At 42.5% G+C, this 25435-nt stretch overlaps 1 protein-coding gene across 3 annotated transcripts in view; it reads right to left on the reverse strand.

Annotated features, from left to right (window-relative positions):
• PDE5A (phosphodiesterase 5A) overlaps positions 1 to 25435 on the reverse strand; it is a 177736-nt gene that overhangs the window by 66291 nt on the left and 86010 nt on the right. For all 3 annotated transcript variants that reach the window (XM_007521960.3, XM_060177152.1, XM_016187617.2), the window contains exons 5-9: positions 25265 to 25354; positions 21243 to 21380; positions 15265 to 15332; positions 7155 to 7263; positions 6246 to 6333 (exon numbers count right to left, since the gene is read on the reverse strand). In XM_007521960.3, the coding sequence (XP_007522022.2) occupies positions 6246 to 6333; positions 7155 to 7263; positions 15265 to 15332; positions 21243 to 21380; positions 25265 to 25354 (493 nt within the window). The remainder of the gene's footprint in view (positions 1 to 6245; positions 6334 to 7154; positions 7264 to 15264; positions 15333 to 21242; positions 21381 to 25264; positions 25355 to 25435) is intronic.

Consider the following 25435-nt stretch of genomic DNA (forward strand, 5'->3'; position numbering starts at 1 on the left):
CAAGTCACATGGGCATGATGATTTCCATTGTCACTGTCCTTTTTATTTCCTCTCGCTCACTCGTCTGCAACAGTAACAGGGTCACAGCTTGAGAACTTTGACCAGAAAGTAAAGGGGAGTGGGAACCCCACAGGCAACTCCCTCCCAGGGAGGCCTCCTCCCATCTTGGGAGCTGTTACTTCCCTGAGTCTGTTCCTCTTAGCTACAGGCACATGGAAAGGGGGTGAGGGGGGGCTCTGCCAGCCACCCCCCACCAAGTCGCCTTGCCCAAGAGAAGTGAGGACGAACTTGAAGTGGGGCCTCCTGCCATGGAAGCTTGCCCGTAAATAGCACACCCATTTCTGGATCTCAGATACCCATTTCAAAGGTCAAACTCAGCCCGCAATAAGTAATTCCTCAGCTTCTACCAGCGAGGCAAGGGGCAGCTCAGTGAGCAGAGTGCATTCCTTGCCTTGAGGCTGCAAGTTCCTTTTTCCCAGCACTGCATATGATGGAGTGGTGCTCTGGTCACTCTGCCTTTCTCATAGATGACTGAATCTTTCTACGTATGTTAAGAAAGCACTAAATAAAAAATAACATTCGAAAAAGCTAATCTTAACAGGCAGGGTGACGGTTCTGCTGGCAGGGCACTGGAGCTGTACTGTAAAAGGCGAAAGATTTGTGCGATCTGAAGAGAAACCAGAGTATGGAGCTGTACTCTGAACCTCGGAGTTCGGTGCCCAGCATTGCATGTGCCAGAGTGGTGTTCTAGTTTCTCTCTCACATAGGTGAGACCTTCACGATGTATAGATTTTGAGGGTCTGGGTGATGGTGCACACAGTGGAGTGCACATGTTATGATGCACAAGAATCCAGATACCAGCTTTCCAGTCCCCACCTGCAGGTGAGAAGCTTCCTGAGCAGTAGAGCAGCACTGCAGCTGCTCTCCTCTCTGTCTCTCACCCTTTATATTAAAGAGAGAGAGAGAGAGAAGCAAGGGAAAGAAAAGGGAAGGAAAAGGAAGGGAAGGGAAGGGAAGGGAAGGGAAGGGAAGGGAAGGGAAGGGAAGGGAAGGAGGGAAGGGAAGGGAAGGGAAGGGAAGGGAAGGGAAGGGAAGGGAAGGGAAGGGAAGGGAAGGGAAGGGAAGGGAAGGGAAGGGAAGGGAAGGGAAGGAGGGGAGGGGAGGGGAGGGGAGGGGAGGGAAGGGAAGGGAAGGAGGGAAGGGAAGGGAAGGGAAGGGAAGGGAAGGGAAGGGAAGGGAAGGGAAGGGAAGGGAAGGGAGGGAAGGGGAGAAGGGAAGGGAAGGGAAGGGAAGGGAAGGGAAGGGAAGGGAAGGGAAGGGAAGGGAAGGGAAGGGAAGGGAAGGGAAGGGAAGGGAAGGAGGGAAGGGAAGGGAAGGGAAGGGAAGAGAAGGGAAGGGAAATGAAGGGAAGGAAAAAAGGGAAGGGAAGAGAAGGGAAGGGAAATGAAGGGAAGAAAAAAAGGGAAGGGAAGGGAAAGGAAGAGAATGGAAATGAAGGGAAGGGAAGGGAGGGAGGGGAGGGGAGGGGAGGGGAGGGGAGGGGAGGGAAGGAGAAAAGAAAGCCAGTGGTGGCTATGGGGTTGTGCTGACACTGAGCCTCAGTGGTACCCCTGGAGAAGCATCTTTTTTTAATTTTTATTTATAAAAAGGAAACACTGACAAAACCATAGGATAAGAGGGGTACAACTCCACACAATTCCCACCACCAGACCTCTGTATCCCATCCCCTCCAATGATAGCTTTCCTAGTCTTTATCCCTCTGGGAGAACCTCTAGGGTGGGGCTCACGTTCCTGCATGCCTCTCTCAATTCATACCAAATGATATTGCATCTACTGATCCCAACCTAATCAACGCAACGAGTACCACCTCGGCATGTTTTACTTCAGACTGTGTCCAGAGACGTCAGGTGTGGAATGTCAACCCTTCACCCTCATTACTCGGGTGAGACCTTTCCTTTCATAGGATTCTCTAATTCCATTTCAGGTGGTTCACTTCCTAACAAAGTCCCAAATCCTAGATATAGACAGGTGCCGTGAGATAGAGCATATGTTCACACGTATTCATAAATTAGGGCACTACATCTTTAACATAACACAGTACTAAGTTGTGGAGCACTTTCGCCAGTCTGTCTCCTTGTTCATGTTGAGAATCTAACAGCAGATGGGGCTGCCTTTTGTCTCTGAGAACTGGAAGGGGACATAGGTGACAATTTCCCAGCAAGGAGCCACCTGCTGGCATCTCAGGAACCTGACCATGCACTTCTTCAGGATCCCCAGCTTAGAAAGTGCAAATCTGGGGACTGGGCAGTGGTGCACCGGGTTAAGTAAGGACTGGCATACGGATTTTGGTTTGAGGCCCCGGCTCCCCACCTGCAGGAGGGGGTGTTGCTTCACAAGCGGTGAAGCAGGTCTGCAGGTGTCTATCTTTCTTCGCCCCTCTCTGTCTTCCCCTCCTCTCTCCATTTTTCTCTGCCCTATCCAACAACAATAGCAGCAACAACAACAATAAAACAGCAATAATACCACCAACAACAATGAAAAAAAGATGGCTGGGAGTCGGGCTGTAGCGCAGCGGGTTAAGCGCAGGTGCCGCAAAGCACAAGGACCGGCATAAGGATCCCGGTTCGAACCCCGGCTCCCCACCTTCAGGGGAGTCGCTTCACAGGCGGTGAAGCAGGTCTGCAGGTGTCTATCTTTCTCTCCTTCTCTCTGTCTTCCCCTCCTCTCTCCATTTCTCTCTGTCCTATCCAACAACGACAACAACAATAATAACTACAACAATAAAACAACAAGGGCAACAAAAGGGAATAAATAAATAAAATAAATATTAAAAAGAAAAGATTTAAAAAAATTTAAAAAAGAAAGAAAGAAAAAAAAGAAAGAAAGATGGCTGCTGGAAGCAGTGGATTTGTAGTGCAGGCACCGAGCCCCAGCGACAACCCTGGAGGCAAAAACATAAATAAATAAATAAATAAATAAATGCAGATCCACTGAGAGTGGGTGTCCAATGATGCAATGGTAGTGAGTATACTTCTACTCTTAATAATAATAAAATATCTTGAAAAATAAAAAAGATAGTGCATGGCCATACTGTGACTCTCTGGGTGGAGTCACCGTGAGCAAGTCCGGCGGAACAAAACCAGACCGGAACTCATGTTTGAGGAGAAGCAGACCTGTCCAGCAGACAGAAGTGCCTGCACCCCCCTCCAGCCCAAGGCCCCACAGTCCCATGTGCCTGGATTACAGGACAAACCACCCTCGGGACAGTGGACCATGTGAGAGTCCAGAGGAACAGCATGCCCGTGTCACGTCACCTACCTTGGGAAGAAAAAGAATCAGAATGAAGGAAGTCAGACAGGTGGAAAGTTTAATGGCAGAAGTTGTTGTATCCGTCTCACAGTACAAAAGCCCCCAGCAAAGATGGCTCACTAAGTAGAGTGTTTCCTAGGGAAACCGAGGGAGCCTAGTTTTGAGTCTCTGGCCAGCACATGGGAGCATTTGCACCAAGGACAGTTCAGGAGTGGTGGACTGGTCCTGCAGTGTCTCTCCTCTCCCCCAAACCCTCTCTTTTTCTCTGTCTTCTGTCTGTCTCTCACCCTTGGCCTAAAAGAAAAACAAGGGTTGGGGGAACTGCCAGGCGTGGTGCAGTTGTGCAAGCACTGCACCAAAGAGGGAAAGATTCCAGCAAAGGCACCGGGAGGTCAGTGAAATTACAGATGGCAACCAGTGGTATCTATCATGGCTCCCTACGTGACAGCCTCGTCATGTTAAGGGGTGAAAATGGTCTCTGAGCACAAAAGACTCTCCCCAGAAGGGGCAAAGGCATTCCCCTTTTGTAATCTAATTACAAAAACCCAGAAAGATCCTGGAAAACACTTTTAATACTTCCTATTTTCTTTAAAAAATTTTATTAATCTTTATTTATTTTCTGGATAGAGAGCCAGAAACTGAAAGGGAAAGGCAGAGATAATGAGAGAGAGAGAGAGACAGAGAGACACCTGCAGCCCTGCTTCACCATCAGTGAGGTTTTCCTTCTGCAGGTGGGGACCAGGGTCTTGAACCCGGTTCCTTGCACATTATAAAATGTGCTCTCAGCCAGGTGTGTCACCACCTGGTCCCTTTCAATCTTTTCTGTCTCATAAAGGATGCTCTCTTTCTGACTAACAGTCTCCTTTGAAAAACCACAGTCAAGATTTACAACCTGGAAATGATCCAGTTTTTTTTTTCCTTTCTTTTCACGAGATTTATTTTATCTATACTTATTGTTATTTTTCACTTTGTTGGGAAATTAGTGGTTTACAGTACAGTTGTTGATATATGGACACAATTTCTCATCTGCCTGTGATAAGGTCTGCAAACCTCTCTCACCACTAACTTAGGTCACTTTCAAACACTACCATGAGGTTAAGTATATATAGCAAAGGCATGCTCCATTAGAATTTTCATTTCAAAGTTTAGCCTTGTTCTGCCTTTATTTCTTTATTTCTAAGCTCTTGGGAGAATGCAAACAGTTCAGACTTTTTTTTTTTAACGTCTACTATGCTTGACTGGCAGATAAAACCCCATATTTTCTATTCTCATAATACAGACTTCAATGCCAATAGTAGATAATATTCCATTTTTCTAAGAATGCATTCTTTCACCATTACTAAAGCAGATATTCTTCCATAACTGTCAAATGTAATCTCCCCAAAGGCAGGAGTTGTGTTCACTGATTTACCTTAAGTGCCCAGTACTCTAGAATGTTCTTTCTCTCTCTCCTCCTTCTTTTCTTTTTCTTTTGAATGGAAAAAGTCTACCTCTATAGCACATAGTCAAAAAAAGAAAGATAGGGAGCTGGGTTAAGCACACACGGCACAAAGCACAAGGAACAGCCTAAGGATCCCAATTTGAGCTCCCAGATCCCCACCTGCAGAGGGGGTCGCTTCACAAGGGGTGAAGCAGGTCTGCAGGTGTCTATCTTTCTCTCCTTCTCTCTGTCTTCCCCTCCTCTCTCCATTTCTCTCTGTCCTATCCAACAACAACAACAGCTATAACAACAATAACACCCACCACAAGGGCAAGAAAATGGAACAAATAGCCTTCAGGAGCAGTGGATTTGTAGTGCTGGCACCGAGCCCCAGTAATAACCCTGGAGGCAAAAAAAAAAAAAAGAAAGATACAAACCAGTGAATCTCAAACAACACACACTGTCAACTGGATGCTTTTCAGTTTACTTTCAACACGTTCTTAAAACACGGTTGAAATGGAATCATATAAATTACAAAAACATGTCATAGTTATTCAGTGAATGTCTGTTGGCATGTATCACTGTAAAATTATATCCAAATTCTTGCCATTCAAATTGATTTTTTTTTTTTACCTCTTTTGTTCTGTAAACTTATACTTGAAAGAAGTATTGTGGGTGTGTGTGTGTATTTTTTTTTTTTCCAATTGCCACCATGGTTATTGCTGGGGTTTGATGCTGACACTATGAATCCACTACTCCCAGAGGCCATTTTTTCCTTTATTATTATTTTTTTCTACTTTATTTGATAGGACAGAGAGAAGTTGAGCAGGAAAGGGGAATAGAGAGAGGAAAGAAAGAGACACCTGAAGCCTACTAGCTATCTACAAAATGGAGGACCCCCCAACACTTCATCTGCACTATTTCAGCCTTTAGGTCCATGATTGTTCAACAATTTGTTTGGCTTTGTATGTTAACTCTCTTTTCCATCACCAGGTTCCAGATGCTAGCATGAAGCTGACCAGACTTCCCCGGACAGACAACTCCACCAATGTGCCTTGAAGCTCTGCTTCCCCAGAGCCCTTCCCCACTAGGGAAAGTGAGAGAGACAGGATGGGAGTATGGATCGACCAGTCAACGCCCATGTTCAGTGGGGAAGCAATGACAGAAGCCACAATGACCTTGGGTCCATACTCTCAGACGGTTAAAGAATAGGAAAGCTATCAGTGGATGAGATGATATACAGAGGTCTGGTGGCGGGAACTGTGTGGAGTTGTACCCCTCTTATCCTATGGTTTTGTCAATGTTTCCTTTTTATAATAAAATTTTTTTTTTAAAAGAGAAAGAGACACCTGCAGACCTGCTTCACCACTCCTGAAGCATCCCGCCTGCAGGTGGAGAACAGGCTTGAACCTGGATCCTTGTACAAGGTAATGTAAATGCCCTGCCTGGCACACCACTACTAGGCAATATATATATTTCTATAAGCACAAAGTAGAGGCTAAAGAAGAGGCTTTACCGATCACTTTATTCTTCTTTCCATTTTTTATAGGTGTGCAAAGCAAACTTCGAATGGTCTGCTGGTTAGCATTCTCTGTGTTTTCATTCTATGAACAAAAAATAAAGCAATGAAAAATATGAACAGATCAATTTTTCCATTCAATGTGAGATAAAACTATACTGGACATCTGAACCCAAGTATATTCATCTTGTGTGTTCTGAAAATAATGTCAAAAGTGCAGGAAATGTACAAATTTTCATGAAGTTCACACAAAGCAATAGAAAGCAATTCCTCTTTGTTAATAAAAATAGTATTTTTCCATTTTAAATTCCCCAGTTGATAGTAATGTTAAACAAATCACACACACACACACACACACACACACACACACACACAAACACACATTATCAAACAATGTAACATAACTGCAAATTAGAAAGGGTAGAATCCAAAAAAGTTACAGAACAGTATTTCCTTAGTGATACTACTCTTTCTACTGCTACTAATGCCTATGTTCTAGAGAGGCATTCTAGATCATAAAAGTAACAAAAACTAGGCAGCTTCCTCAAAGTACAACATTTATTTAAATAAGAGAAAATTTGAGAATTCAAGACCTCAGCGATGCAATTTTTGAGAAGAAATTCAAACACTACCAATACTATCTACAGAATGTCATGAAATCAAATAACAGCTGCATTCATTATTTCAAAATCAGTTTGTGACAATTCATTCATACATGGTTTTTTAAAACTACCCAAAGCATAACTCCACAGATGAGTTATTTGACTCCCCATCAAATCAAGGATGATACAGATCACTCCCAAGCAGGCCTTCAAGGGCCAATGCTTGGGTGGAAGAATTAATGCTCAGTGCAGCTCTGACAGGAAAACAGTCTTCAACATCCAAGGCTTATACTGAACTACTTACTGTCCAGGGAAATCTTTTGTCCTTACTGACATCTGGGATATTAAGTGGTTCCATGGTATTTTTCACATACTGAGCATACATGTAATTGATTCTGTTCGCTTCACGTTCCCTGTAGAAGTAACAGACAAAAATTCTTTCTGTTGCTGAATTTATTATTTTATTTTTACTTTATTACCAGAGCACTGCTCAGTTATGGCTTATGGTGGTGCAGGAGATTGAACCTGGGACTTTGGACCCTCAGGCATGAGAGTTGATTTTGATGCCATTTAATGGAAAATCCATGTGAATTTCCTTCCTGTTAAAATTTCTCATCATGTTACAAGGTTATAGTGACTGAGACATAGACTATAATCATTATGGTCTACTGACTGACTCTTTGTTGCAAATTGACTATCTTATCTGTGAGAACTTATTTATAGACTCTTAATTCAAATTAATTGATTTCTGTGTCTATTTTTGTTCTAGTGCCACACAATTCTGATTACTATAGCTCTGTAATATAGTTTGAAGTCAGGACACATGATGCCTCTCTCCTTGTTCTTTGTTTCTCAGAATATCTTTGGCAATTCTGGGTCTTTCGCTGTTCTAGATAAACTTCTGTAATCCTTGTCTACTTGAAAAATGTTATCTTAAATGCAGTAGGAAAAGTACAGTTGAAAGAACTGCTTACAGTAGCTTTTCTATGATATATTATCAAACAAACAATTCTTTGGGGAGGCATAGAGACAAAGAAAAACTGAGAGGGAAGGGGGAGGGAGAGAGGGACGGAGAGAGACACCCACAGCACTGCTTCATCCCTCCTGAAGCTTTCCCTTTGCAGGTGGGGTCTAGTCGTTTGAACCCCCATCGTTGTGCGTGCTGACAAGTGTTTAACCAGGTGTGCCACAGCCTAGCCCCTTCAAATATTGTTCTTGAGTACCGAGAGTCCAATAAGACACATTCTTGGCCAAAATATTTTAGTCTTTCTTTTCTCTGCTGCACGTCACAGCTTATCTATAACTTGGTCAAGCCCAGTAGAACTAAAACTCTCCTGGCTTCCTCTTTCCTACATTTTATCTGGGAACCAGTCCAAGGAAAGGTAACAGTCAAGGGTAATTCAACAAATATTTTACAGACAGCCAAAAGTCAGGCACAGGAAGGTACAGAGCCCCCGCTAGTACCTACTGAGTACTTTACTATGTGCCAGAAATTCTCTCCAGGATTTTATGAGCATTGACTCACGTTGTCCTTCCCATAATGCTGTTCTCAGTAGCACCATCTTACAGATGTTACAGAGGAAGATGCTGAGATTGGGAAATGCTAATTTATAATTCTTATATCTAGTAAGTGGTGGGGTTTAAATAGATACAATTGTTCCCTTAACAGAGAGCACACACTTCTACTTCATAGCTCTATATTTTAAATGCCAATATATTTTATAGCATTTTTAAAGGATTAGCTATTTAACTATAACTAGTATCGGCTTTCTATAATTTAACTATAATTAGTATTAGCTTTCTAATAACCAAGCACAAGTTAACTAACGATATATATTCCAAGAAACAAGTTTACATAATTAGAACTTTGTATCTGCCATTTCATGATTAAAATTACATTTATCAATCAACAAGGCTATTATTGAAAACATCTAGTTTTTAATATTATAAACAGATGGCACAAGGACAGTTCTGTGGTTTTTAGTCTAACTGAGTAGCTCTGTGAAGTGAGAGCAGAAACTCTAAATTCTTTTTTTTTTAATTTTACAACTTAAAAATGTTTATTGGTAATTTAATAATGTTTAACAAAATTGTAAGATAACAAGGGTACAATTTGATACAGTTCCCACCAACAGAGTTCCATATCCCATCTCCTCCATTGGAAGCTTCCCTGTTTTATTTTTTTAATATTTACTTATTTATTCCCTTTTGTTGACCTTGTTGTTTTATTGTTGTAGTTATTGTTGTTGTTGATGTTGTCGTTGTTGGATAGGACAGAGAGAAATGGAGAGAGGAGGGGAAGACAGAGAGGGGGAGAGAAAGACAGACACCTACAGACCTGCTTCACTGCCTTTGAAGTGACACCCCTGCAGGTGGGGAGCTGGGGGCTCGAATTGGGATCCTTACACAGGTCTTTGTGCTTTGTGCCACCTGCATTTAACCCGCTGCTGCGTTACCGCCCGATTCCCACTTCCGGGTTATTCATTCCTCTCTGGGAGGACGGACCAAAATTCTTAATGGGGTGCAGAAGGTGGAATTTCTGGCTTCCATAATTGCTTCTCTGTTGAACATGGATATTGGCAGGTCGGTCCATACCTCCAGCCTGAGAAACTCTAAATTCTTTCCTCATCTGGAAACGAGCTGATCTTCGGAAATTTCTCCATCTCAACTCTCACCAACTTACTGTGTTTGACCCTGCTGATGAGATTATTCTAATAATTATGCAGAATGCTCACCCTGAATATTGTTTGGTTTTACACTTAACTTTTCAAAGCCGTCTTCATTCAATTATTTTCACATCTAGAGAACAGTTAGTGGGCTGGTGGGAAAAACCTCAAGTGAGTCATGGTTTTCAGTTGATAAGTCATGGCAGTGGAAGGGTGACTTGCTTATTGTTACCATAAAATGGTCTGGCATGTCAACTAATGGGAGTGTTGGGACTGGCATGGTCATAAAAGTGGGTGAGTGCTGAATTTTAGAAATGTAATAAATGGGGGGGCAGGTGGTAGCGAACTGGGTTAAATGCACATAGTACAAAGCACGACGACTGCAGCTAGGATCCCGGTTTAAGGCCCGGGCTCCCCACCTGTGTGTGTGTGGGGGAGGTCACTTCACAAGTGGTAAAGCAGGTCTGCAGGTGTCTGTCTTTCTCTCTCCCTCTCTATCTCCCTCTCTATCTCCCCTCTCAATTTCTCTCTGCCCTAATTAAAAAAAAAAAAAAAAAAGGAAAAATGGCCTCCAAGGGCAGCAGATTCATAGTACTCAGCCCTGGTGATAACTTTGGGGGCAAAAAAAAAAAAAAAGAAAGAAAGAAAGAAAGAAAAAAATAAAGGAAGGAAAGGAGGAAGGGAGGAAGAAAGAATAAAGAGTAATAAAGATTTTGCTGGTGGATGTCAGTATCACCTTAGTTCCTTTTGGAAATGGTGAAGTTACTGAACACTACTTTAGTTTTTGAAACATGAGGCCAGGAAGCTAATTTTTATTAAAATAAAAACCTATTTACATCCCTAAGATGTCTCTTATTGCATCGTGAGAAAAAAGGCTAATTTAAAAGTGCTTAGCTAACACAAGCTGTGAGTGGTGAATGATTTTTAGTACTGTAATTTTATAAATTAGTTCCATAAGTTAGCCACACTGGTGTACTTATCCCTTATTTAAAAATCTTTATATCAAGTTTTTATTGGAATGATTTAAAAAAAAAACGACTGGAAGGGTAACTTCCATTTTGCCTACAGACAGGGAATGGTAGTATTCCTGAGAAATAGTTGGGGACTTGGTTCTGATTTGAAGTGCACAGTCGCCAATAGAGGGCGCTGTGACACTAAGTGCCTAGAGCTTGGGCAACAAGTCAGATGCCATCATAGAAAATTACCGCACCAGCATATGCTGCTACACAGATACTCAATGGCAGACGGAAGTGGTTCTTCATCTTCCGGTTTTAATAGGGTCATCAGACTATTTTTCCTACTAGCATATAGATACATATATGCAAATATAGAAACAGGAGTCATAAAGCAATTCCTTATCTATGTGAGTCAAAACACTAAGTAATCAAGTATTACATCTGTCTTAATTCAAATATTCATTTTTAGGACGTTACAGAAACATCAAACCATCAAAAAAGCAAAATTAAACTGATGATCTGCCTCAGAGTAATGGAAAGTAGTGAAGTCCAGAGGAATGAAACTGATTGACCAGCGTGTATACACACTACTGCACACTGGAAAATAACTCCATGCCAGCTACAGTAGTGTTGAATACGCCAGGCAACATAGTAGCATAGAAGTTTTGGAAGGATGACTTGGAGGGCCATTAGGGCACTAGGATAGCAGCAGGTCTATCTTTTATGCCTGAGGTCCTGGGTTCAACCCTTGGCTCCATAGGCAACCAATAAAGATAATAATGCTAGTGAAGCAATGTTCTGCGTTCTCTCTCTCTCTCTCTTTCATTCAAAAATAAGGAACATCATAGGGGCCTCTGTGGGGGTTCCAGTTAACACTATTTAATATACCTTCCCCATATTTGGGAGCTACTCTCTGCCCTTATTCAGCTTTCTAGTCCTATTCCCAACTCTGACACCATCTCCCCAGACAATCCCTTTGGTCCACCTGCCTACTAGCTGATGCGCTTAAGCAAAAACTAGTCAAGTCATGGGCCCCTTGGAATATGCCTAAAATAGACCTACTGGCTTTCACCAAAACGGAGACCCCAAATCTCATCTGCTGTACTCTTACCTTTAGGTTCCTGATTATTGAACAATTTGCTCTGCTTTATATCTTAATGCTTTTTTCAGCCACCAAGTTGCAGATGCTATCATGATGCCAACCTGACTTCCCTGGGCCAATAACCTCACCAATGGAACCCAACCTCCCCAGAGCCCTGCCCCACTAGGGAAGGATAGAAACAGGTTGGTGGAGGGGGGGGGAGGCATCTGGCAGTAGCACAGTAGGTTAAGCACATGTGGCGCAAAGTGCAAGGCCCAGAGTAAGAATCCCAGTTCAAGCCCCCACCTCCCCACCTACAGGGGAGTCGCTTCACAGGCGGTGAAGCAGGTCTACAGGTGTCTATCTTTCTCTCCCCCTCTGTCTTCCCCTCCTCTCTCAATTTCTCTCTGTCCTATCCAACAACAAATGACATCAACAACAACAATAATAACCACAACAAGGCTACAACAACAAGGGCAACACAGGGGCGGGGGGAGGCCTCCAGGAGCAGTGGATTCATGGTGCAGGCACTGAGCCCCAGCAATAACCCTGAAGGCAAAAAAAGAAAAGAAAAGAAAAGAAAAGAAAAGAAAAGAAAAGAAAAGAAAAGAAAAGAAAAGAAAAGAAAAGAAAAGAAAAGAAAAGAAACAGGTTGGGAGTATGGAGTGACCTGTCAAAGCCCATGTTTAGAGGAGAAGCAATTACAGAAGCCAGACCTTCCACCTTCTGCACCCCATAGTGATCCTGGGTTCCTGCTCCCAGAGGGATAAAGAATAGGAAAGCTTTCAAGGGAGGGGATGGAATATGGGGATAGTGGGGACTGTGTGGAATTGTACCCTTCTTATCAATGGTCTTGTCAATATTTCCTTTTTATAAATTGAAAAAAAAAAAAAAAAACCAAACAAGAACAGTAATAATAGAGAATGGGCTTAAACATGGCAGCATAAATTTTCAGCTTACAACCGCAAGACAAAGGAGAAAAGAAAGGTCAGTTACTCGGTTTTAACAGTCAGAACTAGACACTCCAGGGTAGCCAAAAACTCCTGGCAGATATTCCATAGTTTATCCACTTCAGTTACTCACCTGACCCAGGTCAGCCATGACGGCCTAATTTGAGTATGTTTTGAGTCTAATGAGCTCCCTACCTATCCCCAACCCCCAAATTATACCCTAGTCCTTTGCTACTTCCTACTTTCTTTCATAGGAGTCAAGGTCTTGTTTTGAAAGAGTAGTCTAGAAAAAACACATTTTTAGTTACGAATAATCACTGATCAACTTCTGAGTCACTGTGGGCAACCACGGCTCCATCTTGATAGGGTGAGAGGTTAAAAAAAAAAAAAGAAAGAAATGAAATGAAAGGTTATGAGGGGAAGAATAAAGGGAAAGAAAGGGAGAGGTACAAGACATTTTTTGCAGACCTCGTAAAGATCTAAGTCTAAGCAGGTAGACATAAAACCATGCTGTAACTCTAAAAGATTTTCTTCCTGCTGATGCAAAGTGCAGACAATTCTGCCTTAGAAGATTTAGAGATAAGATTTTCTTTTCTGTTTTGAATCTATTTCTTTCTTTATTACTGGAGAGACAGAGAGAAATTGTGAAAGGGAGATGAGAGGGGAAAAGACAGACACTTACAGCCCTGCCTTACCACTTGTGAAGGTTTCTCCCTGCAGGCAGGGGTTGGAGGCTTGAACCCAGGTCCTTGTACACTGTAACATGTGCACTTAATCAGGTGGGCCACCACCTGGGCCCCTTGAAGATATGATTTTCTTTTCATTGCCATCAAAGTTTCACTATATTTCCATCATATTTTTATAATGAACATTTTCAAACATTTTCAGCTGTAAGTAAAATGAATGTCTTACTCCCTGATTCATCAATTTATCGTTTCCCCTCAGCTGTCTTCTACCTATTTCTGTGTGTAAGTAGATTTGACTGTTGAAGTATATCAAATTCATGTGTATTCACTGATTTAACTTTTGGTCAAACCATGTCTAAAATGCAGACATCAAAATTCCTCAACTTTAGATAGTTAAGTATAATTCTCCTAAACGTAAGAAATTCTCCCATTAATAGAGTTTCGCAAAAAAAAAAAAAAAAAATTAACTATAATTCACCATCATATTCTAGCATCCAGTCCACAAGCATATCTCCACATCCCCTCACAATGTCTTTGGCAGCCATTCTGTTTTGGAGTAGGGGCCAGTTGAGATTTTTATATTGATTTTGACTGCTATATCCCACAACAGCCCTTCCTTTCCATTTAATTCAGTCACACTGGTGTGTGTGTGTGTGTGTTTCCTGAAGAGACCAGGACAGCTATCTTATAGAATGATCTTCAGTCTAGACTTACACTGAAATAATTGAAAAAAAACAACACCAGGGAGCTGGTGGTAGTGCAGTGGGTTAAGCGTACATGGCGCAAAGAGCAAGGACTGGAGTAAGGATCCAGGTTAGAGCCCCCAGCTCCCCTCCTATAGGGGGGTTGCTTCACAAGTGGTGAAGCAGGTCTGCAGGTGTCTCTCTTTCTCTCCCCCTCTCTCGACTTCCCTCTGTCCTATCCAACAACAACAGCAACAATATCAACAGTAACAACAATAGTAACAACCAAGGGCAACAAAATGGGAAAAATGGCCTCCAGAAGCAGTGGATTCGTAGTGCAGGCACCAAGCCCCAGTGAAAACCCTGGAGGCAAACAAAGAAACAAACAAAAATACCACAATTAAGGTACTTAGTTACTGGGGACTATGTTAATAATTCATCACTGCATGTCATAATTCTAGTGGGCCAAATATACTGGAAAAAAATCAAATAATATCAAATAGTCAAGATAATAATCACTTTCCAGGATCAAATCATGCTTTATATGAAATATAGGATGACAGCAAGATGACATAAAATACCAATAATTAGAAACAAGTGAGTAATAGCTAAAAGCGATAGAGAGCATTATGACCAAGAACTCCTGACACTTACTGTGGCTAAGTTATATTTCTTTAGCTATCATATTACTTAAGCGAACACCACCAGCTGATTTCTAAGGGTGAAAAAGAGGAGGTGGAAAAGTTATTTGGTTTACTTTACTTTTTTTTTTTTTTCTTCAGTATTTTTCAGAAAGCAGACAGAAAATTGGGACTGTAACATGTGACACTTCCCACTGTCTCTGAGTGACAATGAACAACAACAATGCAAATTTTAAAATGATGACAGAGAATAACAGAGGTCTGATGTGATCTTAGTTGTAAGAGATGTGCATTGGTGTGAAAAGACCAGAGGTTTCCTTCTGGCCTCAGTTAATTCCCACGGTTGATTCTAAGTCAGACTGACTCACAAGAAATTATGTTCAAATTTCAAGCAAGGGTTCAACAAGCAAATGAAAAAAATATGTAAGGAATATGGTAATTGTGGGTTTTAAATGAATGAATTCACACAAAAAAGTAAGTTTTGGGATCATTGAAATACCACTGACTACGTAACCTAACAGTGTAGTATCAAATATTTCACACACACACACCATTGACTATGTAACCTAACAGTGTAATATTAAATATTTCACACACACACACACACACACACACAGACACACACACACACACATACACACAAAGGGGGTGTGAGAAGCAGAATTTAATTTCTATGTCTTAAGTTCAACAGTTCATGAAGTTATCTATTTAGCCAGTAATAAAGATTAAGAGAGGAGACAAATTGTTTTACCTTGTTAAAGTATCTGATGATTTCTCTAATTCCTCATACTCCATGTGAAACACACTAGAAAAAGAATCCTGAAAACAAAAGAGAACAAACTCAGAAATAAGTCTAACTAAGTCATGGAAAGTCTACAGATACTGATAAACAGAAACCAGATGCTTGTTTAGTTACTCTCTAATTAAACGGGCCCAAGAACTCACTTTGTGCTATTTTCAAATCTACTTCCTGTGTTTGAATCCTCTCTCACATTCATGGGAGAAATGACTATTTGATTTGACTGTTTTCATTTTTTCTACAAGGTATTTTAGGAAATGTCATCTTCAATTGTTTCTACATTTATTTAAGACACTCGGGTTTTTTTTTTTAAGATTTAATTTATTAATGAGAAAGACAGGAGGAGAGGGGGAAAGGGAAGGAGGGATGGAGGCAGGAAGGGAGGGAGAAAGAAGTGGGGGGAAGAACTAGACATCACTCTGGTACATGTGCTGCTAGGGATTGAACCCAGGACCTCATGCTTGAGAGTCCAATGCTTTAGCCACTGCGCCACCTCCCGGACCACAATCCTCAGATTTTCATTTGTATGTACACATTGGCTGCTGTTATTAGATCTTTCCAGAAGATACAACTTCAGTGGTTTCTTCTTATATAATTATAAAGATTTTAAAACTGGTTTTGAGGGGGTGGATGGTAGTGTACCTGGCTGAGTACACGTTTGTTATAATACGCAAGGAGCCAGGTTCAGGTCCCCTGTCCCACCAGCAGGGGAAAAGTTTAAGAAGGGAAGCAGTGGTGCAGGCCTCTCTCTCTATTTTCTCTTTCCTTTTTGATTTCTCTGTTTCTATCTATAAATGAAGAGAAATAAAATATAAAAAAAATGAAAAAAAATTGCATAAAAAATAAGTGTGGGGAGTTGGGCTGTAGCACAGCGGATTAGGCGCAGGTGGCACAAAGCAAAAGGACCGGAGTAAGGATCCCGGTTCAAGCCCCAGGTTCCCCACCTGCAGGGGAGTCACTTCACAGGTGGTGAAGCAGGTCTGCAGGTGTCTATCTTTCTCTCCCCCTCTCTGTCTTCCCCTCCTCTCTCCATTTCTCTCTGTCCTATCCAAAAACAATGACAACAGTAATAGCTACAACAATAAACAAGGGCAACAAAAGGGAATAAATAAATATTTAAAAAAAAATAATTGTGAAGATTTAAAAAATATAGAGAAGCACTTTTTAAAAAATTCTTTATTTATATAAAGGAAACATTGACTAAACCATAGGATCAGAGGGGTACAACTCCACACAATTCCCACCACCAGAACTCTGTATCCTTTCCCTTCCCCTAATAGCTTCCCTATTCTTTAACCCTCTGGGAGTATGGACCCAGGGTCATTGTGAGGTACAGAAGGTGGAAGGTCTGGCTTCTGTAGTTGCTTCCCTGCTTAACCTGGGCATTGACAGGTCGATCCACACTCCCAGCCTGTCTAGAGAAGCACTTCGTTTGTAAGCCCAAAGTCCCAGAAGTTCCAGTTTTAATTCCTAGCACCACCATATGCCAGACATGAGCAGTTCTCCGGTCTCTCTCCCCCTTGTGAAAATTAATAAAATCTTTTCAAAAGAAAGTTGCATTGCATAAACAGAATTCCTATTCACACTCCTGTTACATTTACAACTGGAGAAAGACTTGGGAGGAAAGACAGAAATAGAACAAAAATATTAGTTTCATTAGGAGACAGGAAAAAAAAACGGAGTATATTTTTTTCCTACTGGCATTTTTTTGCCTATAATGAACTATAAATGGGGGGGGGGGCAGGCGGTGGCGCAGCTGGTAAAGCACTCATATTCCAGTGTGCAAGAACCCAGGTTCAAGCCCCTGGTCACCTGACCTGCAGGGGGAAAGCTTCACAAGTGGTGAAGCAGGGATAAGGTGTCTGTCTCTCTCCCTGCCTATCTTTCCCCCTCTCTCCTCAATTTCTGTCTCTATCCAATAATAAATAAGGATTTTTAAAAATATATATATAAACGGGGGGTCGGGTGGTGGCGCAGTGGGTTAAGCGCATGTGGCGCAAAGCGCAAGGATCCCGGTTCGAGCCCCTGGCTCCCCACCTGCAGGGGAGTCGCTTCACAGGCGGTGAAGCAGGTCTGCAGGTGTCTATCTTTCTCTCCCCTTCTCTGTCTTCCCCTCCTCTCTCCATTTCTCTCTGTCCTATCCAACAACGAATTGTGTCAACAAGGGCAATAATAATAACCACAACGAAGCTACAACAAGGGCAACAAAAGGGGGAAAAAATGGCCTCCAGGAGCGGTGGATTCATGGTGCAGGCACTGAGCCCAGCAATAACCCTGGAGGAGGAAAAAAATATATATATATATATAAATGAACATCAAGTCAGTTAGTTCCTAAATCCAACACACCAAATAGTCAAAATTTGAGCAAAATATACTCAGGGGAATACGGCTGAGATTTATGTAAGCAGTGCTGACCCAAATCATTTAATCCTGTGTTGGGTGCTCACTGGTAGACAGTGGTCTTCTGACCTTCTAAACCAAGTACCTTAAGAGTAGCTTTCAGAACTTGAACGCTAAAGAGCAAGTCAGAGCAAAAGCAATGAACTGACGTGCACTGAATTCTGACCTGAACTGTGAAAGGATGACAACGTTCTTGTAGAGTCACTTTTACATTCTGGATTTGGAAACTGATTGAAAATATGAATGATCACAGTAGGATTATAGTTATTATCGTACCATGTGAGTGAATTGTACATTCGAGAGCTTACTAATGAGGACTGTGCACAAACACAAAATGATCCAGATAATCTTATAGGGACAGTGTTATCTTGAACATTTGAAATCTAATGTAAGCATTAAATGCCTTTCAAAATTTTTTTTTTTTTTTTTTGCCTCCAGGGTTATTGCTGGGGCTCAGTGCCTGCACCATGAATCCACCGCTCCTGGAGGCCATTTTCCCCCCTTTGTTGCCCTTGTTGTTGTAGCCTTGTTGTGGTTATTATTGTTGGCGGTGGTGTCATTCGTTGTTGGATAGGACAGAAAGAAACAGAGAAAGGAGGGGAAGACAGAGAGGGGGAGAGAATGACAGACACCCGCAGACCTGCTTCACTGCCTGTGAAGTGACTCCCCTGGAGGTGAGGAGCCAGGGCTTGAACCAGAACCCTTATGGCGCTCCTTGCACTTCCCGCTACATGCGCTACTGCCCGACCCCCTCCTTTCACTATTCTATTGAGTGCTTTCAGACATGTATCAGCAAATCAGCTCTCACACATTATTTAACGACCCAGAGAAATTAATCCCTACTCTCTCTCTCTCTTTTGAATTTATTTTTATTTATAAAAAGGAAACACTGACAAAAGCCATAAGATAAAAGGGGTACAACTCCATACAATTCCCACCACCAGAACTCTGTATGCCATCCCATGCCGATAGCTTTCCTATTCTTTAGCCCTCTGGGAGTATGGACCCAGGGTCATTGTGGGATGCAGAAGGTGAAAGGTCTGGCTTCTGTAATTGCTTCCCCATAAAACATGGACATTAAAAGGTCAATCCATCCTCCCAGCCTCCCAGTCTCTCTCTTTCCCTGGTGGGGCGGGGCTCTGGGGAATCAGAGCTCCAGGACACATTGGTGGGGTCATCTGCCCAGAGAGGTCTGGTTGGCATTATGCTAGTATCTGGAACCTAGTGGCTGAAAAAAAAAGTTAACATACAGACCCAAAGAAATTGTTGACTCATCATGAACCTAAAAGCTGGAATAGTTCAGATGAAGAGTTGGGGGAGGGGTCTTCATTTTGTAAATAGTTAGTAATCCCTATTTTAGTTATATTCCAAAGAGACCATGACTATACTAGTTTTTTTTTTTTCTTTCACCTTTCCCATATTTGGGATCTACTCTGTGCCCTGATCCAGCTTTCCAGCCCTTTTTCTAGCCATGACATCATCTCCCAAGACAATAATTTGGATCTACCTGCATATCAAATGTCAGTCTCAGGAGAAAGAAAGAAAGAAAGAAAGAAAGAAAGAAAGAAAGAAAGAAAGAAAGAAAGAAAGAAAGAAAGAAAGAAAAAGAAAAAAAAATCCCTACTCTTTTTTCTCACCCATCAATGAATGGCCTATTCTCAGGATTTAAAAGAAAAGCCCATTATTGCAAATTGTGCTGCTTATGAACATAGACGCACATGTGTCTTTTTTGGATGTGTGTGTTTGACTTCTTAGGACATAACCCTAAGAGAGGAATTGCTGGGTGATAAGAAAGGTTTATTTCTGAAGTGTTGAGGTTCTCCATACTGCTCTCCAAGGGGTTGGACCAGTTTACATTCCAGCCAGCAGTGCAGGAGAGATATCTTTGTCCTCACAACCTCTCCAGCATTTGCTGTTGCTGTACTTTCTGACGTGTGATATTCTCACAGGGGTGAGGTGGTAGCTCACTGTGGTGTCTATTTGCATTTCTTTGACAGTCAGTGACTTGGAGCATTTTTTCATGTCTGTTGGCCTTTTGCATCTCTCTTCTGGAGAGATGCCAGGCCTGGCATGTTAACTTCTAGATCTAATACTCTGGAAACAAGTTGCAGATGCTTCCGTGATGCCAACATGATTTCCCTGGGCAGACGGCACCACCAATGTGTCTTGGAACCCCACCTCCCCAGAGCCCTGCCCCACTAGGGAAAAACAGAAACAGGCTGGGAGTATGGATCAACCTGCCAACATCCATGTCCAGTGGAGAAGCAGTTATAGAAGACAGACCTTCCACCTTCTGCACCCAATAGTGATCCTGGGTCCATGCTCCCAGAGGGATAAAGAATAGGAAAGCTTCCAATGCAGGGGGATGAGATATGGAATTATAGTTGTGGGAATTGTACCCCTCTTATCCTATAATCTTGTCAAACATTAAATCACTACTAACAGAAAAAGAGAGAGAGAGAGAGAAGAAAAGCAGCTGACTGCTTCGTTATGTTTATGATCCAGGTTTGAGTCTCTGCTCCCCAAGGATCTCTATCTGAAAATAAATAAATGTTGGGCTGGAGCATTGAAGTCCTGTGATAACGAAGAAAAGAGAGAGAGAGAATAAACTATATCAAAAGGTAATAGAGTCCAGAGGCAGTGGCTCAGAGGTTGAGAAGGAAAGGAACCAAAAGAGCTTTAGGCCAGGGCCCTGACTAGAAGTAAGCTCCATTTGATTGTCCAGAAACCACCAACTCTCTGTGAGAATGACTATCTTTCCAAGCCCCGCTGTTTTCTTTATGTTGCAAATCAACAGACTGAAATCCACCAACTGCAGGGTGTTGGGATTTTGTGAAGAGGGTTTAGGGAGGGTTTAGGAGAGGGAAAGACTCTTGTTGAAAAGAGGATTAAATTTATTCGTGCACCTACATTCCTGACCATGAACAGTGAGCAGTGTTAGTGTGGTAGTGTGTTTCTGTATCAAGGGTGAGCCACTGCGGACAAAAGCCACACAGGCACTGCTGTGGTAAAGGCATTCTTGGAGGGGCATACGTGAGAGAAGGGGGGCCAGGTAGCATGCTCACCTCACCTCACCTCCAGTCCTCTCCCCCCAGAATATACTCTGAACTTTTTTGTTTTTTGCCTCCAGTCACTGGGGTTCAGTGCTGGCACTATGAAACCACCACTTCTGGCGGTCTTTTTATTTTATTTTACTTGATAGGAAAGAGAGAAATTGAGAGGAGATGGGAGACAGAGAGGAGGAGAGAGATAAGCACCTGCAGACCTGCTTCATCACTTGTGAAGCGACTCCCCTGCAGGTGGGGAGCCGGGGGTTGAAACAAGGATCCTTGTGCAGGTCCTTGCGCTGTTAATATTTGCTCTACTGCCCGGCCCCCTAATCTGATTCTCTATTACTGAAACAACTGTGCATCCGTGGTGGGTTATGAGTAAGAGCCACGAGGCTGACAGTGGGTCTGAAAGTCGCAGCACCATACAGGATGCAAGGTTGCTTCTTTCTAAAAAGGAACAGAGTCCTACTCTGTACTCACAGAGCAATCTTCATCCGCGATGAAAATAGTGCACTTCTGCACCTGCATGAAGGAGATGATGGTGGCAGCTATTTTCTTCAGGATGACTTCTAGTGATTGCTGCTCTTCAAAGATCAAGCTAGCGAGGTCGAGCAGCACCTAGACCGGAAACACAAGACCTCTCATTTAGGCACCAGGGAAGTTAGGTTCTCCGCGATGCAATGATGACTGTCATGATCATGTTTGCAGTCAAGCGTTATATATGCAAGTGTCGACCACTCACAAAACCTTTCATCAATCACCAGTACAGTTAGTTGGGTGGTACACAGACCTAAAGTCAGTGTCTTTAGTTTTGTTTATTTGCTTGTTTTAATTGCCACCAGGGATATTGCTGGGGCTCAATGCCACGACTAGGAATCTACTGCTCCCAGGAGACCCCCACACCTTTTCTTTCTTTCTTTGTTTCTTTCTTTCTTTTTTTGCATTTCCAGTGTGTCATTTTCTTCTTTCTTTTTTTTCTTTCTTTCATTATTTCGGTCTTTCTTTCTTTATCTTTACTTACTCACTGGACATACACAACCAGAAATTGAGAGAGGAGGGATAATAGAGAGGGAGAGAGACAGAGATACACCTGATGCACTAATTCACCACTCGTGAAGCTTTCCCTCTGCAGGTGGGGTCTGGGGACTTGAACCTAGGTCTGTGTGCATTGTAACATGTGTACTCAATCAGGTGTGCCACCACCCGCCCCCTTCTATTTTATTCTACTCTACTCTACTCTACTCTACTCTACTCTACTCTACTCTACTCTACTCTATTCTATTTAATAGGGAACAACAAGTCTGTTGGATAGGAGGGGTACAATTCTACACAATTCCCACCACCAGAGTTCTCCATCCTACACCCTCCATTGGAAGCTTTCCTATTCTTTATCCCTCTGGGAATATGGACCCAGGATCATTATGGGGTGCAGAAGGTGGAAGGTCTGGCTTCTGTAATTGCTTCTCCTCTGGACATGGGCCTTGGAAAATCAACCCATACTCCCAGCTTGTTTTTATTTTTCCATAGTCCCAGAGGGATAAAGAATAGGAAAGTCATCAGCGGAGGGGATGGGATATGGAACTCTGGTGGTGGGAACTGTACCTTTCTTATCCTATGGTCTTGTTGATCATTATTAAATAAATTTTTTTTTTAAAGTGGAAATGGAGTTAATGGGTGACAAGAATGGGGTAGGAAGGCTCAACTGGAGAGCATAAGACTTGCATACCTGATGCCCCCAGTTCAATCCCCAGCACCACCTGGGTGGCTTCCTTTCTTGTATCTCACAGGAATACACCAATCATCAAAAGAAGGATAGGAAGAATACAGGAATAGCAGAGAAAAAGTTATCAGGACACGGCTGCTAAATGGCACAGAAGTTTGAAAGCGTAGCCTAAGTTGTAAGATGAGAAAATGGACAGGGAGGGGGAGAAGTTGAATTAGCAAAGACCTGGGGGGGGGGGAGAGGGGAGAGGGGGAGAGAGAGAGAGAGAATGGAAAGAGTAGCCCAGCTAGTTTTCATACCCAAAGTTCCAAGTTCAATCCCTCATACCACCATATGCCAGAGGTCCTGAGCAGCATTCTGGGCCTTTTCTCTCTGCCTCCCTCTTTCGTGAAAATAAATAAGTAAATAAATAAAAATAAAAACTACACAAAACTGAAGGCTTAAAGTCTCTAACAAAAGCCATGATAAATACTTAGGAAAGGTTAACCTAAATTGCATGTTTATAGGTTAAAAATATATACAAAGAGCTAAGAATTTGAGTAACTGGGTGCCAGTCAGAAGACAAAGCACTATCGCTCACTCTCTTTTTTTTTTCCCCTGAATTTAAAAATTTTTTATATTTATTTTCCCTTTTGTTGTCCTTGTTGTTTTTCATAGCTGTTGTAGTTATTATTGTTGTTGTTAGTGATGTCATCATTGTTGGATAGGACAGAGAGAAATGGAGAGAGGAGAGGAAGACAGAGAGGGGGAGAGAAAGATAGACACCTGCAGACCTGCTTCACCGCCTGTGAAGCGACTCCCCTGCAGGTGGGGAGCCGGGGGCTGGAATTGGGATATTTATACCGGTCCTTGCGCTTTGTACCACCTGTGCTTAACCCACTGCACTACGGCCCGACTCCCTGAATTTTTATTTTGTACTCAGTGAAACTGGTAGGGTGGTATAAGAAATATTTTTATACATGTCGGGACCCAGAAAAGCTTAATTTACCAGTACTCTCTCTCTCTCTGTCTCTTGTCAAGATGTTATCTGAGTGTGGAGCAAGGAAATAAGGCAGCTGGCTGGAGAGACGGCCCAACTGGTACAGCATTAGCCTTGCATGGCTAAAGCTCCTGCTTTGGTCTCCAGGACCAGCATATACTAGAGTCATGAACTGGGCGTTCTCCCTCATAAGCAAAATGCTCTCATGTTTAACTAAATTTTTGCCTCCAAGGTTATTGCTGTGGCTCTGTGCCTGCACTATAAATCCACAGTTCCTGGTGGCCACTTTTCATTTTATTGGACAGGACAGAGAGAAATTGATTGGGGGGGGGGGAGATAGAGAGGAAGAGAGAGACAGAAAGACACCTGTAGGCCTACATCAATTCTTGTGAAGTGACAACCCCCCCCCCCCCATATATGGGGAGCTGTGGAGTCTTAACTGGAATCCTTGCATGGGTAGTTGTGCTTTGTACTATGTGCACTTAACCTGGTGTGCCACTGCCCGGCTCCCAAATAAAATATATTTGAAAAAAAGAAAAAAATAAATAAAAAGTAATAAGCTGGAAAAGGAGTTAAGAAGATCCAGGAGAACAACTGTCTCATTTTTTAATCTTTTTTAAATATTTTCTTTATTTATTTATTCCCTTTTGTTGCCCTTGTTGCTTTATTGTTGCAGTTATTGTTGTTGTTATTGATGTCATCACTGTTGGGTAGGACAGAGAGAAATGGAGAGAGGAGGTGAAGACAGAGAGGAGGAGAGAAAGATAGACACCTGCAGACCTGCTTCACTGCTGTTGTTTTCGACGGGCTATGTTGTTTTCGCCGGGCTGGCTTCACGGGTGGGTAACAGATGACCAGGGACTCATGGTTGAGCTGTAGGCAGTATCTCTTTATTCATACAGGACACATCACAATCTAAGCCGAGCTAAGCTAAACTAAAGGTACCGTAAAACTCACAATGCTGTCTTTATATATACTTGCCAAGTAGGGTGGAAACAGGATGTGACATAGAGAGGGTGGAGAGAAAAGTGACTGGTGAAAATCAGAGTGTGACAAGGAGAGGATCAGGGTGTGACAAGGAGAGGGGGTGGAGCAGGTGAGAATTCTATCACTGAACCACTAATGCCCTGGAGGGAGGGTGGTGCTTGTTAACAGTGGTTATGTAAATAGAATGAAGTGGTTATGTAAATAGAATAGTGTTAAGCAGGGGGGATTTAAACCAAATGAAACAGAAGGGGTCTCATGCATACCAATACACTGCCTGTGAAGCGATTCCTCTGCAGGTGGGGAGCCCGGGACTCGAACCATGATCCTTACTCTGGTCCTTGCGCCTCACGCCACATGCACTTAACCCACTGTGCTACCATCTGACTCCCCAGTTGTCTTATTTTAAGAAACCAGAGAAGGCAATGTCTGTAATGGTGACTGAGCAATAGGCATGGAAAGGAAAGAGATAATATGGAGAGACTCGATTTTGAGATCTCTGAGAAAACCAAGAACTCAGTAGAATACCTCCCCAGTGGGGAGTTAGGAGAAAGCCAATATAGGGTTATAACAGGACAATGAATGCAAGTCAGAAACATTAAGGAAAAAAAAAAGAGCAATGTGGTCATTAGAATATTTTTCCTTTGAGAATACCAAACAACCAAAATCAGTTTGATGAAAGACACACACCAAAGTAAACCAATCCACACCGCTGGAGAGTTAATCAAGTTCACTGTGTGGCTACCAGACAGAAATGTGGGATTCTTCTTCCAAAGTCAAGAATGTTTATACTCTCTCCTGAGTGACCAGACTTGCCTGGTTCCGCTTGTTCTCCAGCAGTGAGGTCTCATAAAGTTGAGCATTGTGAAGAACAATGCCACAAAATGCCAGGTAAGCAGCAAAGTCCTAGAAAACAAGACAACAGTCAAATATGAGCAGTGAAATAGTCAAAGACTGTCTTTTATGCTGTCTGAGTTAGAAAAGGCC

This window comes from Erinaceus europaeus, chromosome 2, assembly GCF_950295315.1.
Source record: "Erinaceus europaeus chromosome 2, mEriEur2.1, whole genome shotgun sequence".
In the NCBI taxonomy this organism is placed as follows: Eukaryota; Metazoa; Chordata; class Mammalia; order Eulipotyphla; family Erinaceidae; genus Erinaceus; species Erinaceus europaeus.